Source organism: Aspergillus stella-maris (assembly GCF_047715825.1).
Source record: "Aspergillus stella-maris strain CBS 113639 unplaced genomic scaffold BDV14scaffold_3, whole genome shotgun sequence".
NCBI classification, from domain to species: Eukaryota; Fungi; Ascomycota; class Eurotiomycetes; order Eurotiales; family Aspergillaceae; genus Aspergillus; species Aspergillus stella-maris.
In genome coordinates, this window is record NW_027396797.1 from 1 (window position 1) to 19721 (window position 19721).

At 50.9% G+C, this 19721-nt stretch overlaps 8 protein-coding genes and 1 non-coding gene across 9 annotated transcripts; 5 read left to right on the top strand and 4 right to left on the bottom strand.

Moving 5' to 3' along the window:
• Positions 1-764: 764 nt before the first annotated feature.
• Positions 765-2648, top strand: BDV14DRAFT_195315 (fungal specific transcription factor domain-containing protein; the record flags this gene model as incomplete). The annotated part of the gene is made up of 1 exon (XM_073772148.1): positions 765-2648. The coding sequence occupies one exon, from the start codon at positions 765-767 to the stop codon at positions 2646-2648; it is 1884 nt and encodes a 627-aa protein (XP_073632748.1).
• Positions 2649-2789: 141 nt separating this feature from the next.
• Positions 2790-4268, top strand: BDV14DRAFT_163680 (uncharacterized protein). Its single transcript, XM_073767080.1, has one exon. The coding sequence runs from the start codon at positions 2834-2836 to the stop codon at positions 4181-4183; it is 1350 nt and encodes a 449-aa protein (XP_073632749.1). The 5' UTR covers positions 2790-2833; the 3' UTR covers positions 4184-4268.
• A 1246-nt stretch (positions 4269-5514) lies between these two features.
• BDV14DRAFT_186876 (amidase signature domain-containing protein) lies at positions 5515-7429 on the bottom strand (the record flags this gene model as incomplete). Its single annotated transcript, XM_073770882.1, has 5 exons — positions 5515-6407; positions 6479-6560; positions 6661-6900; positions 6963-7192; positions 7261-7429. 5 exons carry the CDS (start codon positions 7427-7429, stop codon positions 5515-5517), a joined length of 1614 nt encoding a protein of 537 aa, XP_073632750.1.
• Positions 7430-7825: 396 nt separating this feature from the next.
• BDV14DRAFT_208993 (uncharacterized protein) lies at positions 7826-9024 on the top strand (the record flags this gene model as incomplete). Its single annotated transcript, XM_073775541.1, has 4 exons — positions 7826-7871; positions 7925-7998; positions 8069-8638; positions 8716-9024. The coding sequence occupies 4 exons, from the start codon at positions 7826-7828 to the stop codon at positions 9022-9024; spliced, it is 999 nt and encodes a 332-aa protein (XP_073632751.1).
• Positions 9025-9403: 379 nt separating this feature from the next.
• On the bottom strand, positions 9404-11292 carry BDV14DRAFT_208994 (nucleobase cation symporter-1 family protein; the record flags this gene model as incomplete). The annotated part of the gene is made up of 3 exons (XM_073775542.1): positions 9404-10084; positions 10148-10988; positions 11171-11292. The coding sequence occupies 3 exons, from the start codon at positions 11290-11292 to the stop codon at positions 9404-9406; spliced, it is 1644 nt and encodes a 547-aa protein (XP_073632752.1).
• Positions 11293-12123: 831 nt separating this feature from the next.
• BDV14DRAFT_t16 lies at positions 12124-12205 on the top strand. The gene has a single exon. It is a non-coding gene; the product is annotated as a tRNA-Val (tRNA).
• Positions 12206-12530: 325 nt separating this feature from the next.
• On the bottom strand, positions 12531-13125 carry BDV14DRAFT_195320 (uncharacterized protein; the record flags this gene model as incomplete). Its single annotated transcript, XM_073772149.1, has 2 exons — positions 12531-12723; positions 12821-13125. The coding sequence occupies 2 exons, from the start codon at positions 13123-13125 to the stop codon at positions 12531-12533; spliced, it is 498 nt and encodes a 165-aa protein (XP_073632753.1).
• Positions 13126-14369: 1244 nt separating this feature from the next.
• BDV14DRAFT_195321 (uncharacterized protein) lies at positions 14370-16394 on the top strand (the record flags this gene model as incomplete). Its single annotated transcript, XM_073772150.1, has 1 exon — positions 14370-16394. The coding sequence occupies one exon, from the start codon at positions 14370-14372 to the stop codon at positions 16392-16394; it is 2025 nt and encodes a 674-aa protein (XP_073632754.1).
• Positions 16395-17478: 1084 nt separating this feature from the next.
• On the bottom strand, positions 17479-19243 carry BDV14DRAFT_163681 (dimethyladenosine transferase). The gene is made up of 2 exons (XM_073767081.1): positions 18791-19243; positions 17479-18735 (listed from the first exon to the last, which is right to left on the bottom strand). The coding sequence occupies exons 1-2, from the start codon at positions 19202-19204 to the stop codon at positions 17935-17937; spliced, it is 1215 nt and encodes a 404-aa protein (XP_073632755.1). The 5' UTR covers positions 19205-19243; the 3' UTR covers positions 17479-17934.
• Positions 19244-19721: the final 478 nt, after the last annotated feature.

Below are 19721 nucleotides of genomic sequence, written 5' to 3' on the forward strand. Positions count from 1 at the left end.
TGTCATCTCCGCTCAGCTATAGAGAATGACAGGCAGAAAAAGAGTCGTTCTAAACGCCAGATAAGTTCTACAGAAGGTCTTTCATTTCAGGAAGCCAGGGACCTAATTTCGTCCAGAAATGAGGAGATAGAAGCAAGAGGGGGGGGTACCAGCAAAGGTGCTCCTCAAACTTTAGGTGTACCTAAACGTGCTCCACCAAGATGTTCAGAATGTAATATTCAGGGACATAAAAGAACCAGCTGTCCTACTCGTTTTGGTTTTTAGTTCCTCTAATTTAAATCACTTTTGGTTGTTGTACAGTACTTTAAAGTTGAGCAAGCATGGATTTTTTTTGGAGTTCTGCGAACCGACCGGGAACTACGAACCGACCGGGATTTACGTTAACCTAACTAGTTAGCGAGAGCCAGGGAACTGGAAAAGGGATTTTGCTTTTCGACAGAACGCGCAGGCCGTCTCTCAGGTCCAGATCTAACCGTCACCTAAACCGCTAATCCAGGTAAAGGGATAATGCTGTCGCGGCGATGGCCCCTCCTTCATCCCACAGCAACCCAGTCCGCATCGCGCCCGCACCACCGCACGCGGCTGGGACAGGTACCGGCAGCTGCGGTCCTCCCAACCATGGGACAGTGAACTACACATGTCAGCCATGCACGAGGCGAAAGATAAAGTGCGATAGGATCCTACCGGTCTGTTTTCGGTGCCGCAAGAGCGGGATCGAGTGCTCATATACGCCACCTCGTGCTCGACTATCTCAAAAGAGAAAAATGGGTGGAAGGCGAGAGCAAGAGGCAGGACTAGAAGAGCTTCGGCAGAGGCTTGCTAGGTATGAGCGGATTTTGCGTGAGAATGGCTTGCTCGAGGAAGATGGCTTTAGTGGAAGGGATACTACGTTGAATACCGGGTTCGCGGAGCTTTCTCAGTTGCCTATATTCCAAAAACTTTTGAACCGGTCAAGAAGTACGCCGGGCATATTGCTGGGGAATACTAAAGACACCTCTCAGTTTGTAGACAGCCACCTATGGAGAAGCCTTGGGGACGAAGAGATGCAACGGATGTCTGAGGATGCAGGAACGAACGAGAGCAGTGGCAGGAGCGACGACAGAGAGGACCCTCCAGATCCGCTCACTGAAGCATTTTTAGGCGATACAACCTCCTACCCGGGTACCAGGGAGATACTTCTACAACATCAACCCACCGCTGAACATGCGACCTTTCTTTGGCAAACCTATCTTCAGAACGTGGATCCCCTATGCAGGATCCTGCACGTTCCGACGACGAATGTGATGATCGAACAGGCGTGGCAGAAACCTGAGCTAATATCTAAAGCAGATCAATGCTTAATCTTTTCGATCTATCATTTTGCCGTGTTCTCACTAAGCGAAGAAGAAAGCGCTGAAAGGCTGGGACAATCGCGGACAGTGCTTCTGCAACGGTACAGCAGTGCCACTCGGAAAGCACTCGTCAATGCTTCCTTCCTCGAAACTACATCCATGACAATTCTCCAGGCCCTCGTTCTCCTCCTCATACCATGCCGACATATCTACGATCCAAGCACGTACTGGATCCTAACAGGGGTTGCTGTCCGGATTGGACAGCGCATGGGTCTACACCGTGACGGCGAGACAATGGGTCTGTCTCCATTCCAAACAGAAATGAGACGACGACTATTCTGGTCACTTTTACCGATTGACAGTAGCGCTGCACAGATATCCGGCGTAGGGGCGTCGATTACTCCGGAGTCCTGGGACACTCAGCTGCCGCGGAACCTCAATGACGACCAGGTATGGCCGGGCATGGCGGAGACCCCTGTGGAACAGAGTGGGGTAACAGATATGATATTTTCTCTATCACGTTTCTGTATTGGAAAGCATTTGGCCAGGGTTGGAGGGCCGGCCGCACTCGGAAATCCAAACGCTCACTCCAGCGATGTCGGTAAAGCGAAGAAATTCATTCGCGAAGCAGAGGCTGAGATTGAAGAGAAACTCATACGATACTGCGATGTCCTGAACCCGGTACACTTTCTCAGCATGAGCCTCGCGAGAGCCGGTATTCTGGCTATGCGTTGGAAGATCCGACTACCGGCCATCAGGAATCAGACTGCAATGCAGGCAGAAGTTCGTGAGGCGCTGCACCTTGCTGGTAAGATCATGGATACAGACGCGGCAATCAATGTACAAGGGAGCGTGATGAAGAGGTTCCACTGGCACGCCAGGCCGTTCTTCGTATGGGGAATGTGGGATTCGTTCATTTTTGTGCTGATGACTCTGTGGAAGAGATGCGATCTACTCTCTACGATTGAACGTGATGAATTCTGGGGCAAGGTAGAGAGAGTATACCTGCATCATGCTGAACTTCTATTGGTTTCGCAGTCGCAGCCGATGTTGTATGTTGGGTCTAGGCGGCTTACGCTGAAAGCTTGGGATACCCAGTCCTCTAAAGATGATTGCGGACGCGTTCCAGGGTTCATTGAACGGTTACGTGCGTTATGCGATAAGGATATGAGAAAAGCTGAAGCCCCTCCGATCGCCGCAGAGGATAGATCAGTGCCGAGCATGAGTCACCCTGATCTACTGACCACTTTCGACTTGGACGATATCGACTGGGCGTCTACTTGGGGGCTCTTCATGAACGGGGATGCTGGATCATGATTGGCTGAATGCTCGGGTTACACGCGGCCGGACCACTGCGCAACCCCCGAGCAACTGGCCAATGAGAGCCACGCCAGTCACAGCTGAAAGGAAGTATAAATTGACATTCTGGCCAGGGGCTCTGGTCAGGATACACCATCAGCTTCACTCATTCCCCTGCATCTCTCATTTTTCAATGCTCCACCATGTCCGGTCTACGAGTGCTAGTCGTGGGCGCATCCGTCGCCGGCCCCGCAACAGCATACTGGCTCGCCAGAGCCGGCGCCCGCGTCACGGTCATCGAGCGCGCCAAATCTCTACGAACAAATGGCCAAGCAATCGACATTCGCAGTGTCGGTGTAAATGCTATGCGCATGATTCCCGGAATGGAAGCCGCCGTACGCGCTAAAACTGTTCCTATCGAAGGTATAAATTTCGTGGGGTCGAGCGGTCGTCCATATGCAACCATCGGCCGCACAGGCGACCCAGACCAGCAGAGCCTCGTATCTGAGTTTGAGATCCTTCGCGGTGACCTAAGTCGGGTCTTGTTCAATCTTACCAAGGACGATAATCGGATCAAGTACCTGTTTGGGGAGCAGGTTGCTGCGATCACGCAGCCAGAAGCGCAACGTCATGTTAATGGCGTCATGGCGAGCAAGAATGCTGCGACTGTCATGGTCGAGTTTGAGAACGGTAGTCCTACAACGGAGTATGACCTCGTCGTCGCCTGCGACGGTGCGCATTCAAGAACACGAGCGCTCGGTCTTGGCAGCGCCGTTGATCAAAAGCACATTCATTGGACAAATTGCTGGGCAGCGTACTTCACGCTGAAAGACAATCTACTGGCAGGGATGGGCAACACCCAGTTTGGCCACGAATACAGTGCCCCCGGCGGTCGATGGGCCGCTCTCGGGCCTTCTCCAAATGATAACGGAAGCTTGGGCACATTCATGAAGTACTCCCTGCCAGGCGATGAGAAAGACATGGCTCCCTTCCGCGAAGCTTCAAGCAAAGGCACCCCCACACTGAAGGAATATATTTCGGAAACCTACCGCGGTGCCGGGTGGAAAGTCGACAATATCATAAACGGCATGAAAGACGTAGAAGACTTTCACGCCACAGAGATCGTCCAAGTTCGCCTTCCTGCGTTCCACAAAGGTTCCAACTTTGCACTAGTTGGAGACGCCGGGTACGCAGGTGCCGCGGGTGCAGGTACATCTCTCGCTCTCGTCGGAGCTTACACCCTAGCCGGTGAAATTAAGCGTGCCGGCGTCGGGAGTGGTGGCAGCCTAGCTACGGCGCTGAAGGCATACACCAAGCGGATGAGGCCCATTGTGCAAGACTTGCAGAAGACACCGCCTATGCTTCATACTATCATGGCACCGCAGACGGCTTGGGGCGTTGCGGTGAGAAATGCGCTCTTTGGGGTCGTGAGTTGGAGTGGTGTTGTTGGGCTTGCGCATAGACTTTTGGGAGGTGTTTTTGAGAAGCCGGAGAAGTTCAAGTTGCCGGAGTATGGGTTTGGTGAGAGGGTGAATAGGGAAAAGAAGAATTAGTATTCTCTTCAATGGCTTGGTTTATTCAGGCACTGTGGAACAGCTCATGAAACGAGAATATCACTGTACTCGCCCTGCGACGAGCCTATCCACCTAAGTGGTATCCCAGGTATCCTCACCAACTGAGTTTTAGAGTAAGCCCACCAGACTGAATTAGACGGGACGCCCTGGTTCGGATCCCTCGATGCTGCCTCCTATAGTTAGTAGCAGTATGCCCCTTTACCTTTACCTCAGACCGTCGTCATCAGGCTACTAGTGAATCATCTAGTGCGCCATCTAAGCGAACCGTATAAACTCAAACATGACACAGTTCCCTCTCTCAAGAAACAACGAGGGCCAGTCGATTGAGGTGGACCACCCCGAAAGTAACGAAATAACAGTAACCTTACTTAACAATAGCTTTAGAACTTTTGTTCAAATTTCTAAAACAATCATTGAGCCCAGTGTCGCCATCTTCTTAACGCCTCTAGGTATGCGCCTGATAGAGTAAGGTTCCAGGTCAGGAACCCAGCCCTATGTTCCTGGCCTACCACGCACGCGAGGAACACGCTTCCGAACATGTGTCCATGGTAGCCCATGGGGCGATGCATGTATACTGTGCTCTGGTTTAAGGGCCAGGTATTTGATACGTACGCGGAGAAGATCTCCAGAACGCACCTGGATATGAGCGGCTTGGAAATGCCCTGGGGTGTCCGAGGCCATACACGGCACGCTGTCGCGTACGTTCGCCATGGGCATGTCATGGAATAAGCTTTTACGGGGGTTTCTGGGGGTGTGGGAGGTCTGAGGGTACTCTCTTTTATGGTGGGCGAGGTTCTCTTCTGACGCTTTCCATCTTGCATCTTACAACTACCCATATCGCTCTCAGACACGCTATCGCTTTGCGAGTATCTCCATCAGACACGTTATTGTTAAAATATCTGGAACAACATACGCACTTCTTGAGCTACTACTTTGCTATTCCACTACTATACTACTTTATTCAACCTCACATCTCCTCTCCTCTCCTCTCGACTCAGCAGAACGGAAAAAGTGTCCGAGTCACCATGTCTCTCCCAAAGACCCTAACAATCATATACGAGCGAATCCAGCGCCGAATTCAGATCTCGAAGCTTCGTCGCCAGCTCTATCTCATGGCTCCTCTCTATGATCCATCTGTGGAGTTTGGGATCGAGTTCTAAACAGCTCCTGCTGCCTACACCGGCATGAAGTTCCGAGAAACGAGGTATGTCACTCATTCCCTAGTACTTTGCATTGCGCCCTTCTAACAGCCCTTCAGAACAGTGATTGATATCAACCCATCAAAAAAAGGAACAAAAAACAAATATTGTCTACATATCCCGCCAATTATAAGCCTCACTCCAAGCCAACGCAACCCTATAAACGTCTTCCTCCCCCCACCACCTCCCAACAACCTGCATCGAAACCGGCAATTTCACACCACTCCCCTTCAACGGCCCCTCCTCAATCTCTAACATTCCAACAGGCATAGCCAGCACCGGATGCCCGCTCTGATTAAACGGCGCCGTGTTACTCGTCAACCCAACCTGTTTCGCAATCTGTTGTAGTGGTGTCGCTGTCGCGCTATCGACGTGGGAGTTCGCGATATATGGCAAGTTCGGAAGGACGAGAACATCATATTCTGCTAGCGCGGCATCATATTCATCTCGCAGTTGCCGCGAGAGATTCGTTGCCTTGCTTAAGATTCCCGGGAACGCAGATTCCGCGTATGCGCCGTTCAGGAAGATATTCTTCGTTGAGACGTATGCGTTGTCCCATTTCTTTTGCGTCAGGGGGTGGAACATTGTATTCAGTTCTGTGAGCGCATGTCCTCGGCGCCCGAAAGCGCGATTCATTCGACTGTGAAAGTTCCCGCTTTTGGATATGGGAGTCCAGATTGCGGCGCCCTTGGAGTGCATCGGTACCGAAACGGGCGAGACTTCAGCGCCGAGAGACTTGAAGAGCTCGATTGCGCGGGAGACTGTTGCGTGTACGCGCGGGTCGATGCCGCGCATATTCATTCCTTCTGTTATAACGCCGATTTTTACGCCCGTGAGGTCCTTGGGGTTCTGGATATCAATCAGGATTTTGTGATATTGTGGAGTTCTGGATGGAGGAGGGGCAGCGAAGGATCTGTCGTCGATGTTGTCGTTTCCGGCTGTTGCTTGGAGGAGGAGCGCATTGTCGAGGAGGGTCCGTGTCATGGGGCCGAGGTGGTCGTTTGCTGTTTTTGTATCAGTGTCAGCTTCTTGTATATTGATGATTACAAAGGGTGAGGAGCGCGATGCAACTCACTCGGCTCATTCGATCCACATCCTGTATATGGCATAAGGCCGAATGTAGGTTTTAGGCCGTAGAGGCCGCACCATCCTGCTGGCTGCGCAGACAAACATGTTAGTTCATCCATTCCCGTGTAAACACTCTCCTTAAATCTCGAGAAAAGGTGAGATAAGAGGTCTAGAAGCAGGCCAACCTACAACTCTCACACTCCCCCCCTGATCCGCCCCAATAGCCAAATCCACATCCCCATTCGCAACGAGCGCACCGCACCCACTCGAACTCCCACCACTACTATACCCCTTCGCAAACGGAGAATGGACGGACCCAGTTGCCGCCGAAGAACTCGTCGCAGAATGGCAAAGATTCTCGCAGACGGCCTTCCCCTTGATTACTGCGCCTGCTTCTAGGGCGCGTGTTACGACTGTTGCGTCGGTGTCCTGCGCGCCATAACGTTTCTTAGCTTGCATTTTGTGGTAGTGAAAGATGGATTAATACGTACAGGCGTATACCCCTCAACCATAGCAGTCCCCATGAGCATCGGAACGCCTTTAACGGCGATATTATCCTTCATGACGATTGTCTTGCCTGCCAAGAGACCTGGGCTATCAGGTGGTGTTTGGTCTTGGATATCGCATTTCCAGGCCCATGCGTTCAATGGGTTTTCTTCTGCGCTGGGGAAGTGGATGTTTTGGCGGGGGAAGCGGATTTCGTTTACTTTGGGGATGTAGTCTGCCTTGCGCTGTTAGCAAATGCGCAATGAAATTTGGGGATAGGGTAGTTTTGGTAAGTGGGTTTACCAGGCAACCCCATCAACGCCTCAACACTCTCATGATAAACAGCCAACAAAGTGCGATAATCCTCCTTCTCATGTTCCGCGATCTCAATCCCCAGTGTCGCAGCAACAGAGTCAAGGACTTCTGTTGTGACGGGGTTGTTTTCTTTCGTTACGAGCGAGAAGACGGACATTTTGCCAGCACGATTCAACGTAGCCCCTCAATTGTTGTCCTTACTTTTGGTATGTTTTGCTTTGGAGGGGTATGGTGGGCTGTTATTCCTTTTGGGACTTCTTCGAGTTGGAGTAACCCTGCAAATACGGTACCTGAGGGCTTATCACGAAAATAAAGTGGGACCGGGGCCTCCGACGGATGTCCTATCTGGCCTCCGATGGGAGGGGGACCTTGACAGTCATAGATAGGCCAGTGCTATCGGGAGATAAGGGTGAGTTGGAGAAGGTGTTTTTCGTGTAGTATAAAAGCGTGAAGTTGGCGGGGTTGCGACGAGTTGTCTTGGGTCTTTTTTTTTCTTGTTCATTATTAAACCTCACGGCTTTTCTTTGGTTCCAAATTGAGCAATTGATACAAAATGCCTACCATTGAGGAGAAGTATAGCATTCCTCGGGACTTTGAAGGTACGCATCTCCTTGACTTTATTGAGGAATAACTAGCCAACGGAGTCTCCCAGGCTTCGGCGAAGAAGGCTTCAACCCCCAATGGCCCAACGGCGCACGCATCGCCGTCTCCTTCATCCTTAACTACGTACGCCCTCCTAGCTATCCTTCCCCTCTCCTCTCAGTAACCCGCACTAATCACCTATCCTCCTTAACAGGAAGAAGGCGGCGAACGCTCAATCCTAGACGGCGACGCCCACAGTGAGCCCTACCTCTGGGAAAAAGGGTCCTCAGGCGGCTACCGCCAAAACGCACGATACCTAAACGCAGAGCAAGACTTCGAGTACGGCTCCCGGAGCGCATCCTGGCGCCTCCTCCGCCTGTTTAAGGAATTCAACTGGAATTTCACGACCTATGCAGTCTCAGTCGCGCTCCAAAAGAACCCAACCTTCGGGAAAGCACTTGTCCGCGAGGGCCACGAGATCGCGGCGCATGGGTATCGCTGGTTGGATATTTGGGAGTATTCTCCTGAAGAGGAGAGGGAGTATGTTAAGAAATGTCTTACGACGCTTAAGGAGGTTACGGGGGAGATGCCGGTTGGTGCGTACTTTGGGAGAGGAACGCCGCAGACGCATGCGAAGTTTCCGGAGATCTGGGCGGAGTTGGGCGAGGAGTTTCTTTGGAGCAGTGAGGTTTATAATGATGATGTTCCCTACTGGTTGGATTTGCCGTGGGAGGAAAGTTTGCCGGAGGGGGAAAGGAAGGGGATGCTTTTGATTCCTTATAACGTGAGTCTTTACTTATCTACCTAACCTTCCCTTCCCATCCTGTTCCTTGGAAGCAAGTGCTAATGTTTGGCGCGCAGTACGACTGCAACGACGGCAAATTCCACATGGCGCCCGGATTTGGTAGCAGTGTCGCAGAATCCTACGAGCAATATCTAAAGAATACATTCGACATGCTCTACCGCGAGGGCAACAAAATGATGAATATCCCGCTGCACACGCGCATCATCGGCAAGCCGGGACGGTGTGAGGCACTACGGAAATTCATGAAGTATATTGCTGAGAAGGAGGGCGTTTGGGTTACGACGAGACGTGATATTGCGAAGCACATGCATGAGAAGTTTCCGTATAAGCCAAATGGGAAGTGGATGGAGGGGAAGGGGGAGTAATGTGATTGTTGGAGGGGGTTTGCAGGGGAAGCGGGTAGGGGTGGTGAGGGGTTCTCATTCCAATGTGTGATAAGATAACGAATACATAATCAATGGGTTTCTGGATGCTTAGTGCGGGGTAGTGTAATGCAATCTTATCAGTTATTAATTGCTTTGCTGTTCGTTTACTTAGCTTAGTGCCATGATAGGGCGAACCCTTCCATACTCGCCGCCGAACTGCAGGGGTGTATCCGTCCAGGCCGCTGCCGAGAAGCCCTAACAAGGGGTGCGCCGGGCGATTTGCCATGATAGGTAAGAAAGCCAAGTCCAAGGGTAGAAACAACAAACGTCATTAATTATGTAGTAAGCCGGTTCATATACTGTCCCGTTCTAAGAGAATTTACACCTCCTTAACGCCATATCCTACCCCCTTCTCCCCCTCCCTAACCTCAACCCCCGTAAACCCCATCCTAATCCCCTGTACACTCTCCCCCTCAAGAAACCCCTCAGTCCTCGCCATAACCTCAAACCCGAGCTTCGTCCCACCCCTAACAGCCTCCTCCCCCGGCACAGCCGAAACAGGCCAAACAAGATTAAACACATAATAGAGAAAACACCCCATTGCAAAACTCAATAGGAATCCAAGCTTATACATATTCTTGCTTGCGGCACCGACACTCTCGGGATCTAAGCTTCCCGCAATACCGTGCACTGTAAACGCCACGCCCCCCGCCCAGGCAGCGATACTGCGTAGGTTCCATCCGTGGTAGTAGCTGTAGACGGATCCCGGGTCCTTGGTGTACAGACTTGGCACGTGGAAGTTTCCTTTCCGGATGATCCAGTAGTCGATTATCATTATGCCGCAGGTGGGCATTAGGAAGACGGTGTAGCTTCCCAGAAAGGTGAGGAAGGATTGGGCCGAACTGATGATTTTCCAGGGGACGCAGAGGGGCGCGAGTATTGCGCAGAGGATCTGTCCGCGCACGATGTTGATGTACCGTGGGATTAGACCGGATAAGTCTGCGCCGACGGGGAGGGAGTTTGTCCCTGCGTTTGTGGCGATAATTGCGAGGACCATTCCCTGCAATATAAAACATTAGCACACATTCCAAGAAGCAGAACGAGAGGGAAAGAAAAGACATACAAGACTAGCAAAAAACATCCCCGCCCTCGCCTGAGCCCCCCAATACTGCGTCAAAATCTCATCATACAGATCCCAGACATTCCAAAAACTCTTTCCCAAAAACTGCGTCGTTGCGCTTGTCGTCGCACATGATACAAACATGACAAGGACCTTGGAAATAAGGATACCCAGACTCTGCGACCAGGTCGCTTGACTCGGTTTCGTCGCGTACCTCGATACATCAGGCTGGTTTACCAGGATCGGGCAAAGCGCGCCCATAACGCTGTTGATGGCCTGAATCATCGGCCAGACGAGTGCTGAACCATGTAATGTGACTTGTCCTTCGAAGGAGAAGTCACCTAATGTCCCGCCGTTCATATGAACAGCCCACCCGAGAACCCCGAGGAGCGCAACAGTCGTATAAACAGCCTTGACGACAAATAAATGCCTCAGAACAGTCGGATGAATAAACATGACTCCAAACTGCACGATCCAAAAGACGAAAAACGCCAACAAGTCACGACTAACTATCCCCGCGTTGGCAGGGAGGCGATTGGGCAGATTCACCCAGGAATCACCGAAGATAGCTCTCAGACAAACAGAGGTTATCATTCCGCCGTAATATGACTGCGTTGCAAAGTAGATGATCGCCACGGACGCGCGCACAATCACGTAGAGCTTCGATCCGCCTATTCCAGAACTTGCGCGGACGTACACGGGGTATCCGACGTGGTAGCGGGTTGCGCCGCGCGAGTTGAGCACGACGATTATGGAGAGGATGAAGGAGCCGATTACGGCTGCTAGGATGCAGTGCCACCATCTCTGCCATACATTAGTTTTGGATTCCTGTTTGGCGTAGTGACTTGGAGGACATACCAGCCCGAGGCTAACTAGGGTCGCGCCGAGATTGTAACTACTCGGTGAGAATGTCGTTGTTAGATAGTATGTGAAGAAGTGGAGGATATTCCATGTTCGATGTTCTGTAACACATTAGTCTGCGCTCAAAAATACGTTTTTTTCTTCTTATAGGTAAAGATCGCCAACTCACCCGGCGGCGTAGGGAGTAAATCCTCATTAAAGTATGCAGCGCCTTCTTCAGGCGCCTCCTTCGTCTGCATATATTTCTTTGCCTTGGCGACTCGCGACCGGAGCGTGGAGCGGTCCATGATGCCGTATACTAGGAAGGACGTTGTTGAATCCAGATCGTCAATGTAGACTAGCTGGGGAGGCATAACTGATATACATCAAGGTTGTCAATGTTATCGCGACTATCAATCCTTCACTATCAATTCAGTTCTTGGCTCCATACAAAACCCTGATAGCGGAGGCCCGATTGATAACGTCGGAGGTCCGACCCACGCTGTCGGGATTGAAGAACGTGGTCGATTAAGCTTTGACGGCACAATATGATATAGTACGATAGAAATAAGATTCAGTAGCTGAAGATTAGGTGATTAATTGTCCGATTGCTTACGGCCCGGGAAACTGGTTGTTCGGCAGGCTTATAGTTGGGCTCGGCCGCAATGGAGTCAGGCGGGTATGGTGCGGCAGGCGAGATAACGGTTGTCAAGACGGCAAAGTGCACCCCTGCAAGCAGAGATAGCCGACTCATTCAATTGACTGCCCAGGTCTATTGCATGATCCTCGAAAGGTGCATAGTGTAGACTGCGGCGGGACCTTCTAGTCCGTTGTCTTGACTGTTCTTTATAGAGGGCAAGACGCGGTTCACCGTAAGGGACTTCAGTCCCACAAAGACTTTTAGAAATGAACAAGCAACGCGAATATACAATAACTCACTACCTAGTGACCAAGTATCTCTAGTTCCTATTCTCTAGCTTATGTGGTCAGGGGCGGCTCGTCCCTTCCCCAGCATACCTCGAGGCTTGACTCGAAAGTCAGGGCTCCGGTGAAAGGAACAAAAGTCGCGGGTACCTACTCTTCGCAAAGTAGAAGGCATTAGATATAAACCAAAACAATATACATGTTTTTTATGTTACAGTTGCGTGGTCTAGCGGTATGACGTTCCATTCACACTTTTGAGTGCTGGAAAGGTCCCCGGTTCGAGCCCGGGCGTGACTACTGTTTCTTTTTTCTTTTTTCTTTTTTCTTTTTCTTTTTTTTTCTGTGGTAGGCTTCTATCCTAGACGTTTGATGGCAAGGGGTTCCTGACTGTAGAGTTTTCCTTTTTGCCTTCTGTAGACTTACGCCTTGTCTGGAGCAAAAGACTCGATCTCACGGTTATCTTACATAGCAGGCTAGGACGCCATATGCCGGTAGGAATGGCTAGCATTAACCCTCCAGCATAATAAGACCACCGACCAAATCGCCAAAGGTGATTCAAATCCAATCTTGCTAAAGTAAGATCCAAACAACGTAGCTGCGAAGGCTGGGGTATCGTACGGGTTCAATTAACGGCAGTTCGTCGCACAGGCAAATCTTCAACAATCATTCCCACCGCGGCCATCGCCCTCCAGAAAGCAGGAATGCTTGCCATCAGCTCATACCAGGCCATTACGCTTGGGTACTGAAGTTGATTACCAGGGTCTATCCACTGAATGTGGCTGATGTACGGGAACGTCGCGATGTCGGCTAGACTCCTAGAACCAGTCATATTTTAGCAACCGTTTCGTAAGTGTATACAGTCATAGCGAGAAGCAAGAAGACACAAATCAAAGACAAACAAGAGACACCTACATCTTCTCCCCAACAACCCACGCCACCTTCCCTTTTTCTACAGTCATAGCCCTCAACTTCTCCTCAAGCAGCGTACACAGCGTCCGCACCGAATCATCAAGCTGCTTCCCTCGATGACCCCATGCATTGCGCATCAGGCGTTTCGTGTTTCTCTCCCACTGCGCGACTTCTTCTGTCAAGGGCGAGTCATTATCTAATCTGTAGCGGTGTGCTGTGTCGTACGTTTTGAGTAAGTACCAGGCGGTTCCGGCGCGGGTGGACTTGGGGTTCGCGGGCGTCCAGCTTGGATCGTGCAGTGATTCCATGCATGCGTGGTTGGGGGTGGGGTCAATTCTGTAAGCACGGCTAAGCAGAATCTGTTGTTAGCTTGACTGGATATTGAAGACCAGATGTGAGTGGGGTAGGTATAGGTCGGCACGCATCCGAGTAGCTCTCATATAATCGCAGAAGCAGCCCCGTTCTGCGTTGTAAGTACGATCTTTTGATCACCGTGGGGCTAGATATTGAATGCCATGCTGGCTGATGTGTATGGCAAAACGTCCAATGCAGTTTCTCGATACTGTTTCTTCTCCAAATTGCAAGACTTGCGAAGCGGAAAAACGGTCCGCTTAAGGTTCAAAGAGTGAGTGTCATCAAGGTCAGGACTTATTTCCGCCTCTAGAGCCTTCAAAGTTTGTGGCGGTGGAGGGCTAAATCATGGGAATAAAAAGTAATGTACGGTGCACCGCGTAGGAAAACTCAGGAGACTGTTCATACATGCGGTGATGGTATGTTGAAGTGGGAGCAAAAGAATAGCAGTTGGTGTTTTGGTAAATAGGCCCCCCTCGCTCCTGTCTCCGTAGCACACTCCTAGCAGAGCAGGTCAATTGCGAGATAAAAAGCTGTGTGATAGACAGTATTGCATCATTTACTATCTTTGTCTTCGGCGCATTCTCGGAAATAGAAGAATTTTTGATTCTGGCTGAAGATAGTTTATCTATCCGCCTTGCAGCGACCGCCAGGCTTGAATTCTACTGACATGGAAGTTGATGCTGGCGCATCACGCGCTGCTCACCTGCCTTGGATGAAAATATGACACAGGAAAAAGGATATCGATTGAGAAATGCAGACTACCCTGGAGAAGCTTTGTTTATCGAGCTACTCCAAAGAACAAAGACCACCCTCAATTCACCCCGTTTGATTCAACGTCGAGAGCTCTTTTGAGGCTTCTCACTGTCGCAATGTCTTCTTTGTTGAGTAATGCTTTGTCTCAAAGACCATTGTTCGCAGGACTCAGGGGGATATATACCCCGTAACCCACAGTGCGAGGGAGAATATCCCAGAACATCATCTACAAGCCTCATACTGAAAGATCGGTCCACTACAAGGCGACAGGCTAAACAACTTAAAGATGATTTCTAGGTTACTCTTCGTCATACTCCTGCCACTAGCACTGACATCGCCGCACGTAGCGCCCTTCGTCGCTACAGCGCTCTATTACGGAAGAGCACTTCTCTTCTTCGTGATGGGGATGTGCCGCAAGCACTGCAGGGACTACGTTGCTACAATCATGTACTGGGTCTCGAAAAAATCATGGATCATGAAGTACTTGAACTTCGGCGCAGAATCACAGAAGCCGCAAGGAAAATGGGCAATGTCATTTCGAAAAACATCCACACCACAGGGAAACAAGGTAGATAGATATCTTGCGCTCCTACCAGATCTATACGGTCTGGTACCGAGGAATATCCAAGTCATTCTCTCGAAGACCCTGTATAAGCTCCTGAGCTACCTGCCTAGCAACACCCAGATCCTGCTCAACAGATTCTTCGCAAATCGAGCGGGGACATTCTTCTTTTACCTGTTTATCTTCAGGTACCTACGACTCATAGTGCACATCGTCTCTTTCTGGCTCGTTTACAAGCCTGTACCCATACCCTCACGATCAACCTTCACACCGCGCGATTGCACAGTCATTATACCAACACTCGACCCGCACAATCCCGATTTCGAAGAATGTCTCACGGCTTGCCTCACGAATGAACCCGGCGTTATAGTCATTGTCCCCGTCGGAAATTCGATGAGCGAGGCAACGAAGCGCGTTGTTGCGCCATTCCAACGGCGGTTCCCGTATACGCAGATTCGTGTCAAGGGGTCCAGTGGAGATGTGAACAACAGGCGGGTCCAGATTGCAACAGGGTTGCAGTATGTCAATACCAAGATAACGGTTTTGATGAATGAGCATACGTTTTGGCCTAGTCCGCGGTTCCTTCCAGCGATTTTGGCCCCGTTTGAGGATGCTAGTGTTGGTATTGTCGGTTCGAAGGGTCGTATGAGACGGACATATCGAGGACTGAGTATGCGTTCATTGTGGGGTATGCTTTGTGCTTTAGCCATCGAGCACGAGAATTTTGAGAATCGCGCGACAAACGCCCTTGACGGCAGTGTTTCAGTCATATCTGGACGGACAACTGCGCACCGCTCGACAATCCTTACAGATCCGAACTTCATTCGGACGTTCACAAATGAGCGGTCCTTGCTGAGCCTACTCGCTCCCAACAAAGGCGACGAATATGACTTCATCACGAGGTGGAACGTGAGACTCGGGTACAAGGTGAAGATCCAGCATAGCCGCGACGCATGCGTCGAGACGACGATGGACAGTCATCCTGGGTTTCTATCTGAGTCTCGTTCTAGGTGGCGGAGGAACTTTGGTGTCTTATTTGCGGGTCCAAAGATGTGGGTTAGACAGCCTTGGTTTGTATACGCCTTTTACATCTCAGACACGGTGGATTTTGCGCTTGTTTATGATGTTGCGCTGGTCTATATGTTCATGGGAAGCGAAGTGGCCTCTGAACCAGATGGGCTATCTTACTTCATTCGATGGATAGTACTGTCTAGAATGGTGATGTTCATATCCTATTTCCTCAGCAACCCACAGGATCTTGTTATGATTCCGGGGTATCTGGCCTTTGGGTACTTCGAAAGTGTGATTAAGCTTTATGCGCTGCTGACGTTTTGGGCTACGGGGACAGGGACAGGGAGTCGGAATAGGGGTTCTCATTCTGGGACTGTTAGCTCGAAGCCTAGGGCTAGACCAAGCTCCAAGCCTAAAGCTACCCCCACGTCTACGCCTACCCCAGGACCCAGCGGAAGTCCAAGGTTACCACCCACAACACCCGCTCCTTTGAAGCTGGCCTCAGTCCCAAAGCCAACCTCCAAACAACTCGCAACACCACCTCGAACCCCAACCCCCCTCAAAACAAAACCACAACCCTCAATACCAACAGCCCCAACAAAACCAAAAGCGGTGAAAGCACCATCGCCACGCCAACGAGTCATCTACCTCGAGGACCCAGATTACTCTGACCCCGACGTTGACGTTGACGAGGATGAAGATGACGAAAATGATCCCAGTTACGGGACTAGACGGTCAACGCCTGCTCGTTCTGCAGCTACTCCGTCGAAGGCCTTAAGGGGACGAGGAAAGCCCAGGGTAAGCCAGACGCCTATTCCTAGTATTGAGACGGATCTTGTTGCACAGAGTACTAAGAGTGCACCGAAGAGGAGGGGGAGGCCGAGGAAGGTTGTTTAGACTTCCATATGGTTGCAAGCTGGAAATGTGGATCAGAGAGTCTAGGGATGGTTTTGTCTGCGAGGTGCTTATTATGTATGTCGTAATAGTCATTTATGTATTTTACTTTTACCTTGTAAATACAGATGAACTCCGTATAGTAGGCCTGATGTAGCGATCGAAGTGATAATGATAATAGTAGTAATATTCGCAAAACAACAAACAAAACAGCACTAGTCAACAAAGACGCACGAAACGTTCATCACCTGCCATTCCTTCCTAATTGATTCTTCAACACCAACCCCCCCCCTTCCCCACCCTTCGCCATATCCCGATCTGCCTTCCCGCAAGACGCACAGCACGATGAACCCCCCGTACAAATATGGCATTGGAACCCGTGGGAGCCGCAATAATTGCAGCATCTGGAGAGATAGTTAGTTGGGTGGATATTGAAGGGGGTCAGAGAGTAGGAATGGCGAGATGGTATGGAAGGGAAAGGAAAGGATACGTACAGGTTCAGTGTGAAGAAGCGCAGGGCGCATTTAATGCAGATGTGGAGTTCCATTGTGAGGAGGGACTGGGTGGCGGAGAAGGCTTTGTTGGAGCAAGAGGTGAGAGAGTAGTTGTTAAGTATGGGAACTACTCTGATCCGATGAGTCAGTAAGGATAGACCCAGAGTGTCCACTCGATAGGTCGCGAGCGCATGAATGGTGGAATAGAGAACCCGGCCGGGGTTCACTGGCACTTACTCGACTCAAGAACCTGGCAGGTAATGACGGGAGGGAGCTGGAGTAAAGACTGGACTAATCTGTCCGGCAGAGGTAATGGACTTTGGGGCTGCAAGTATTATATGATGTGTAGCTGTGTCATCCTGGGCCAGCCTTGCTATAACCCCGGTCTTTCAGCCTCGTAGCCCGTCGACATTTGGAGTTGTACAAAGTCTCAGCCTTGCATGGTGGCATAGAATCCGCTTCGTATTCTAAAGCCAGACGTCTAGCGGACCATACACCGCACATTTCGGAGAACGAGGCTCAAGCCACTGACAGCTGTCAGCGTACCATTTGGTATGCCGGTAGACCGAGGTTGTACAGGATTTTGGACCTACTGGATAGCTCGAGATCATTGACTGGTGCCTGTAAAGACGAGACGGAGGTAAAGACCTATGGTGCTAGTGGCGCCAAGAGAATCCGGCAATGTCTGGTTGACTGGTAGGTAACGAATAAGAAGATAGGCATAAATATATATTGATTAATGGCATAGATAAACGCTAGGTGGTATAAATAGGAAATGGCACTTTTGGTCGTTAGAGCTCTATAAGTGATGTATCTCCAGAACGGAGCCGACTGAGTCGGACAAGTCGTGTCTTGAGGTTGGATGATCAAGCACGGCGCGCAAAGTCTAGGTGGGGAGAGCAGCGTCCTGCACCGCTCGAATGGCGGCATGGATGGGAGCCGGCCTGCTGCGGATGGACGAGGGTGGGGTTCAGAGTCGTACATGGCGATAAGGGCGTGAATGAAATTCGACATGATTCAAGATTCGATTTCGTTGTGGTCCGCCATCTTCATGAGAAGTGAATACCCTCGGTGTTACAAGCGTGCAGCAGTCTCAAAAAGTCGTTCTCATCGCACTTGTTCGCACGCGCAGTCGCAAGCCCAGCCGTATCCAAGATCTTCTCAATCTTATACTGAATCAAGCGCGTCACCATTGTCCGAGGAACCTGGTGTCCCGCAACCGTGATGATCGGGCCTGATTGAGCAGCCGCCGCGTTGGAATCCTTATTCCTCGAATCACCCATAAAGATATCGACGTCATCCTCATCCGCAATCGGACCAGCGTTATCCTCAGCCTCAGCCTCAGCACCATCAACATCCATATCGACATCCTCATTCTCACCACCCTTCGCAGCAAATTTCTCCGGGAACGCCACCTTGCCAGTAAGCAACTCCACATCCGCTTCAGCAACCTTCTCCGGATGCATACTGGCCCAAGTAATCCAATTCCGCTCAACCATCTGCCGGATCTTGGTCGCCATGAACCCAGCGCGCAACGTCTTGTTCTTCCTCACGAAGCAAATGCGGAGCATACCGTCCCATTCGTCCCAGGAGATATCCGGACGAATGGGCTTCGGCTCGACACGGACAACGCTCGATTCGACTTGCGGTGGGGGGCGGAAGTTGTTCCGGCCGACTTTCATGATGTGTGAGACGCGGGAGAAGAATTGGACGTTCACAGAAAGACGCGAGTAGAGGGCATCGCCGGGGCGGGCGATGAGACGGAGTGCGAATTCGCGTTGGACCATGAGAACAGCGACTTTGGGCGGGTTGGGCATGGAAAGGAGCTTGAAGATGAGCGGGGAGGAAATCTACCGCGGCAACTGTTAGGATCGTCGCAAACAGAGATCAAGGAAGACCACGTACTTGGTAGGGCGTATTCGAAATAACCGACTGAAAAGGCGGCAACTTAGACAGATCCGTCTTGATAAAGTCCCCCAAAACAATCTGCAGCTTCTTCTCCTGCGGCGTCCCCTGCACGCGCTTCGTCAATTCCGCAGCCATGCGCGGATCCAGCTCGACCGCAATAACCTTCTTCGCCTTTTCCAGAATCCGACTCGTCAGAATACCCGGACCAGGACCGACTTCGAGAACTGTCTGGCTGGGCTGCACATTGGCCTTGTCGACGATGTTGTCTGCGATGGCCCCGTTCTTGAGAATGTGTTGGCCGATGTCGGTGTTGAATTTGAATATGGCGGAGGTGGCTTGTGCGGATTTGGAGAGTTTTTGGTAGGGGCTGCCGACGGCGCGGGCGCCCTTTTTGCGTTCTGCTTTGCCCATTGTCAGTTGTGGTGTTGGTGTTGTGATTATTGAATTATTATTGCGGAGGAGACTTGGAAAGCAATTTCGCGACTTTTTTTCTTATCGCAAGTGGAAGGGCCACGTGATGATAAAGGACTGATAAGTGATAAGAGACTGAGCGGCGGAGTAATGTTGCTCCGTTACGCGGGCAACACCGCCCCTCCTTCCTAATTAGGTACTATAAATACTGCCCGGACTATGATACTCGTGTTCAACGTGGACGCGATAACAAAGCTTTAATAGGTTTCTCAGGGGGATGAAGGACATCACCTATAGGCAGTGGTAGTTTTTGCACATCAAAGATCCTGCTGAGCCAGACTTGTTTGGGTCGACTAGCCGAAATACGCAGATCCCTGAGCGACGGTGGCAGGCTGCGAATTAGATCGCCGGGCTGTGTCCTTGCGTCCCAGAGGAGAACGTTGGAAATATCGAGGCTGGTTAGTCTGGTGAATATTGAGCCGTTGAAGCGCGTTGCGACGGCGCCGGGGGAGAAGAA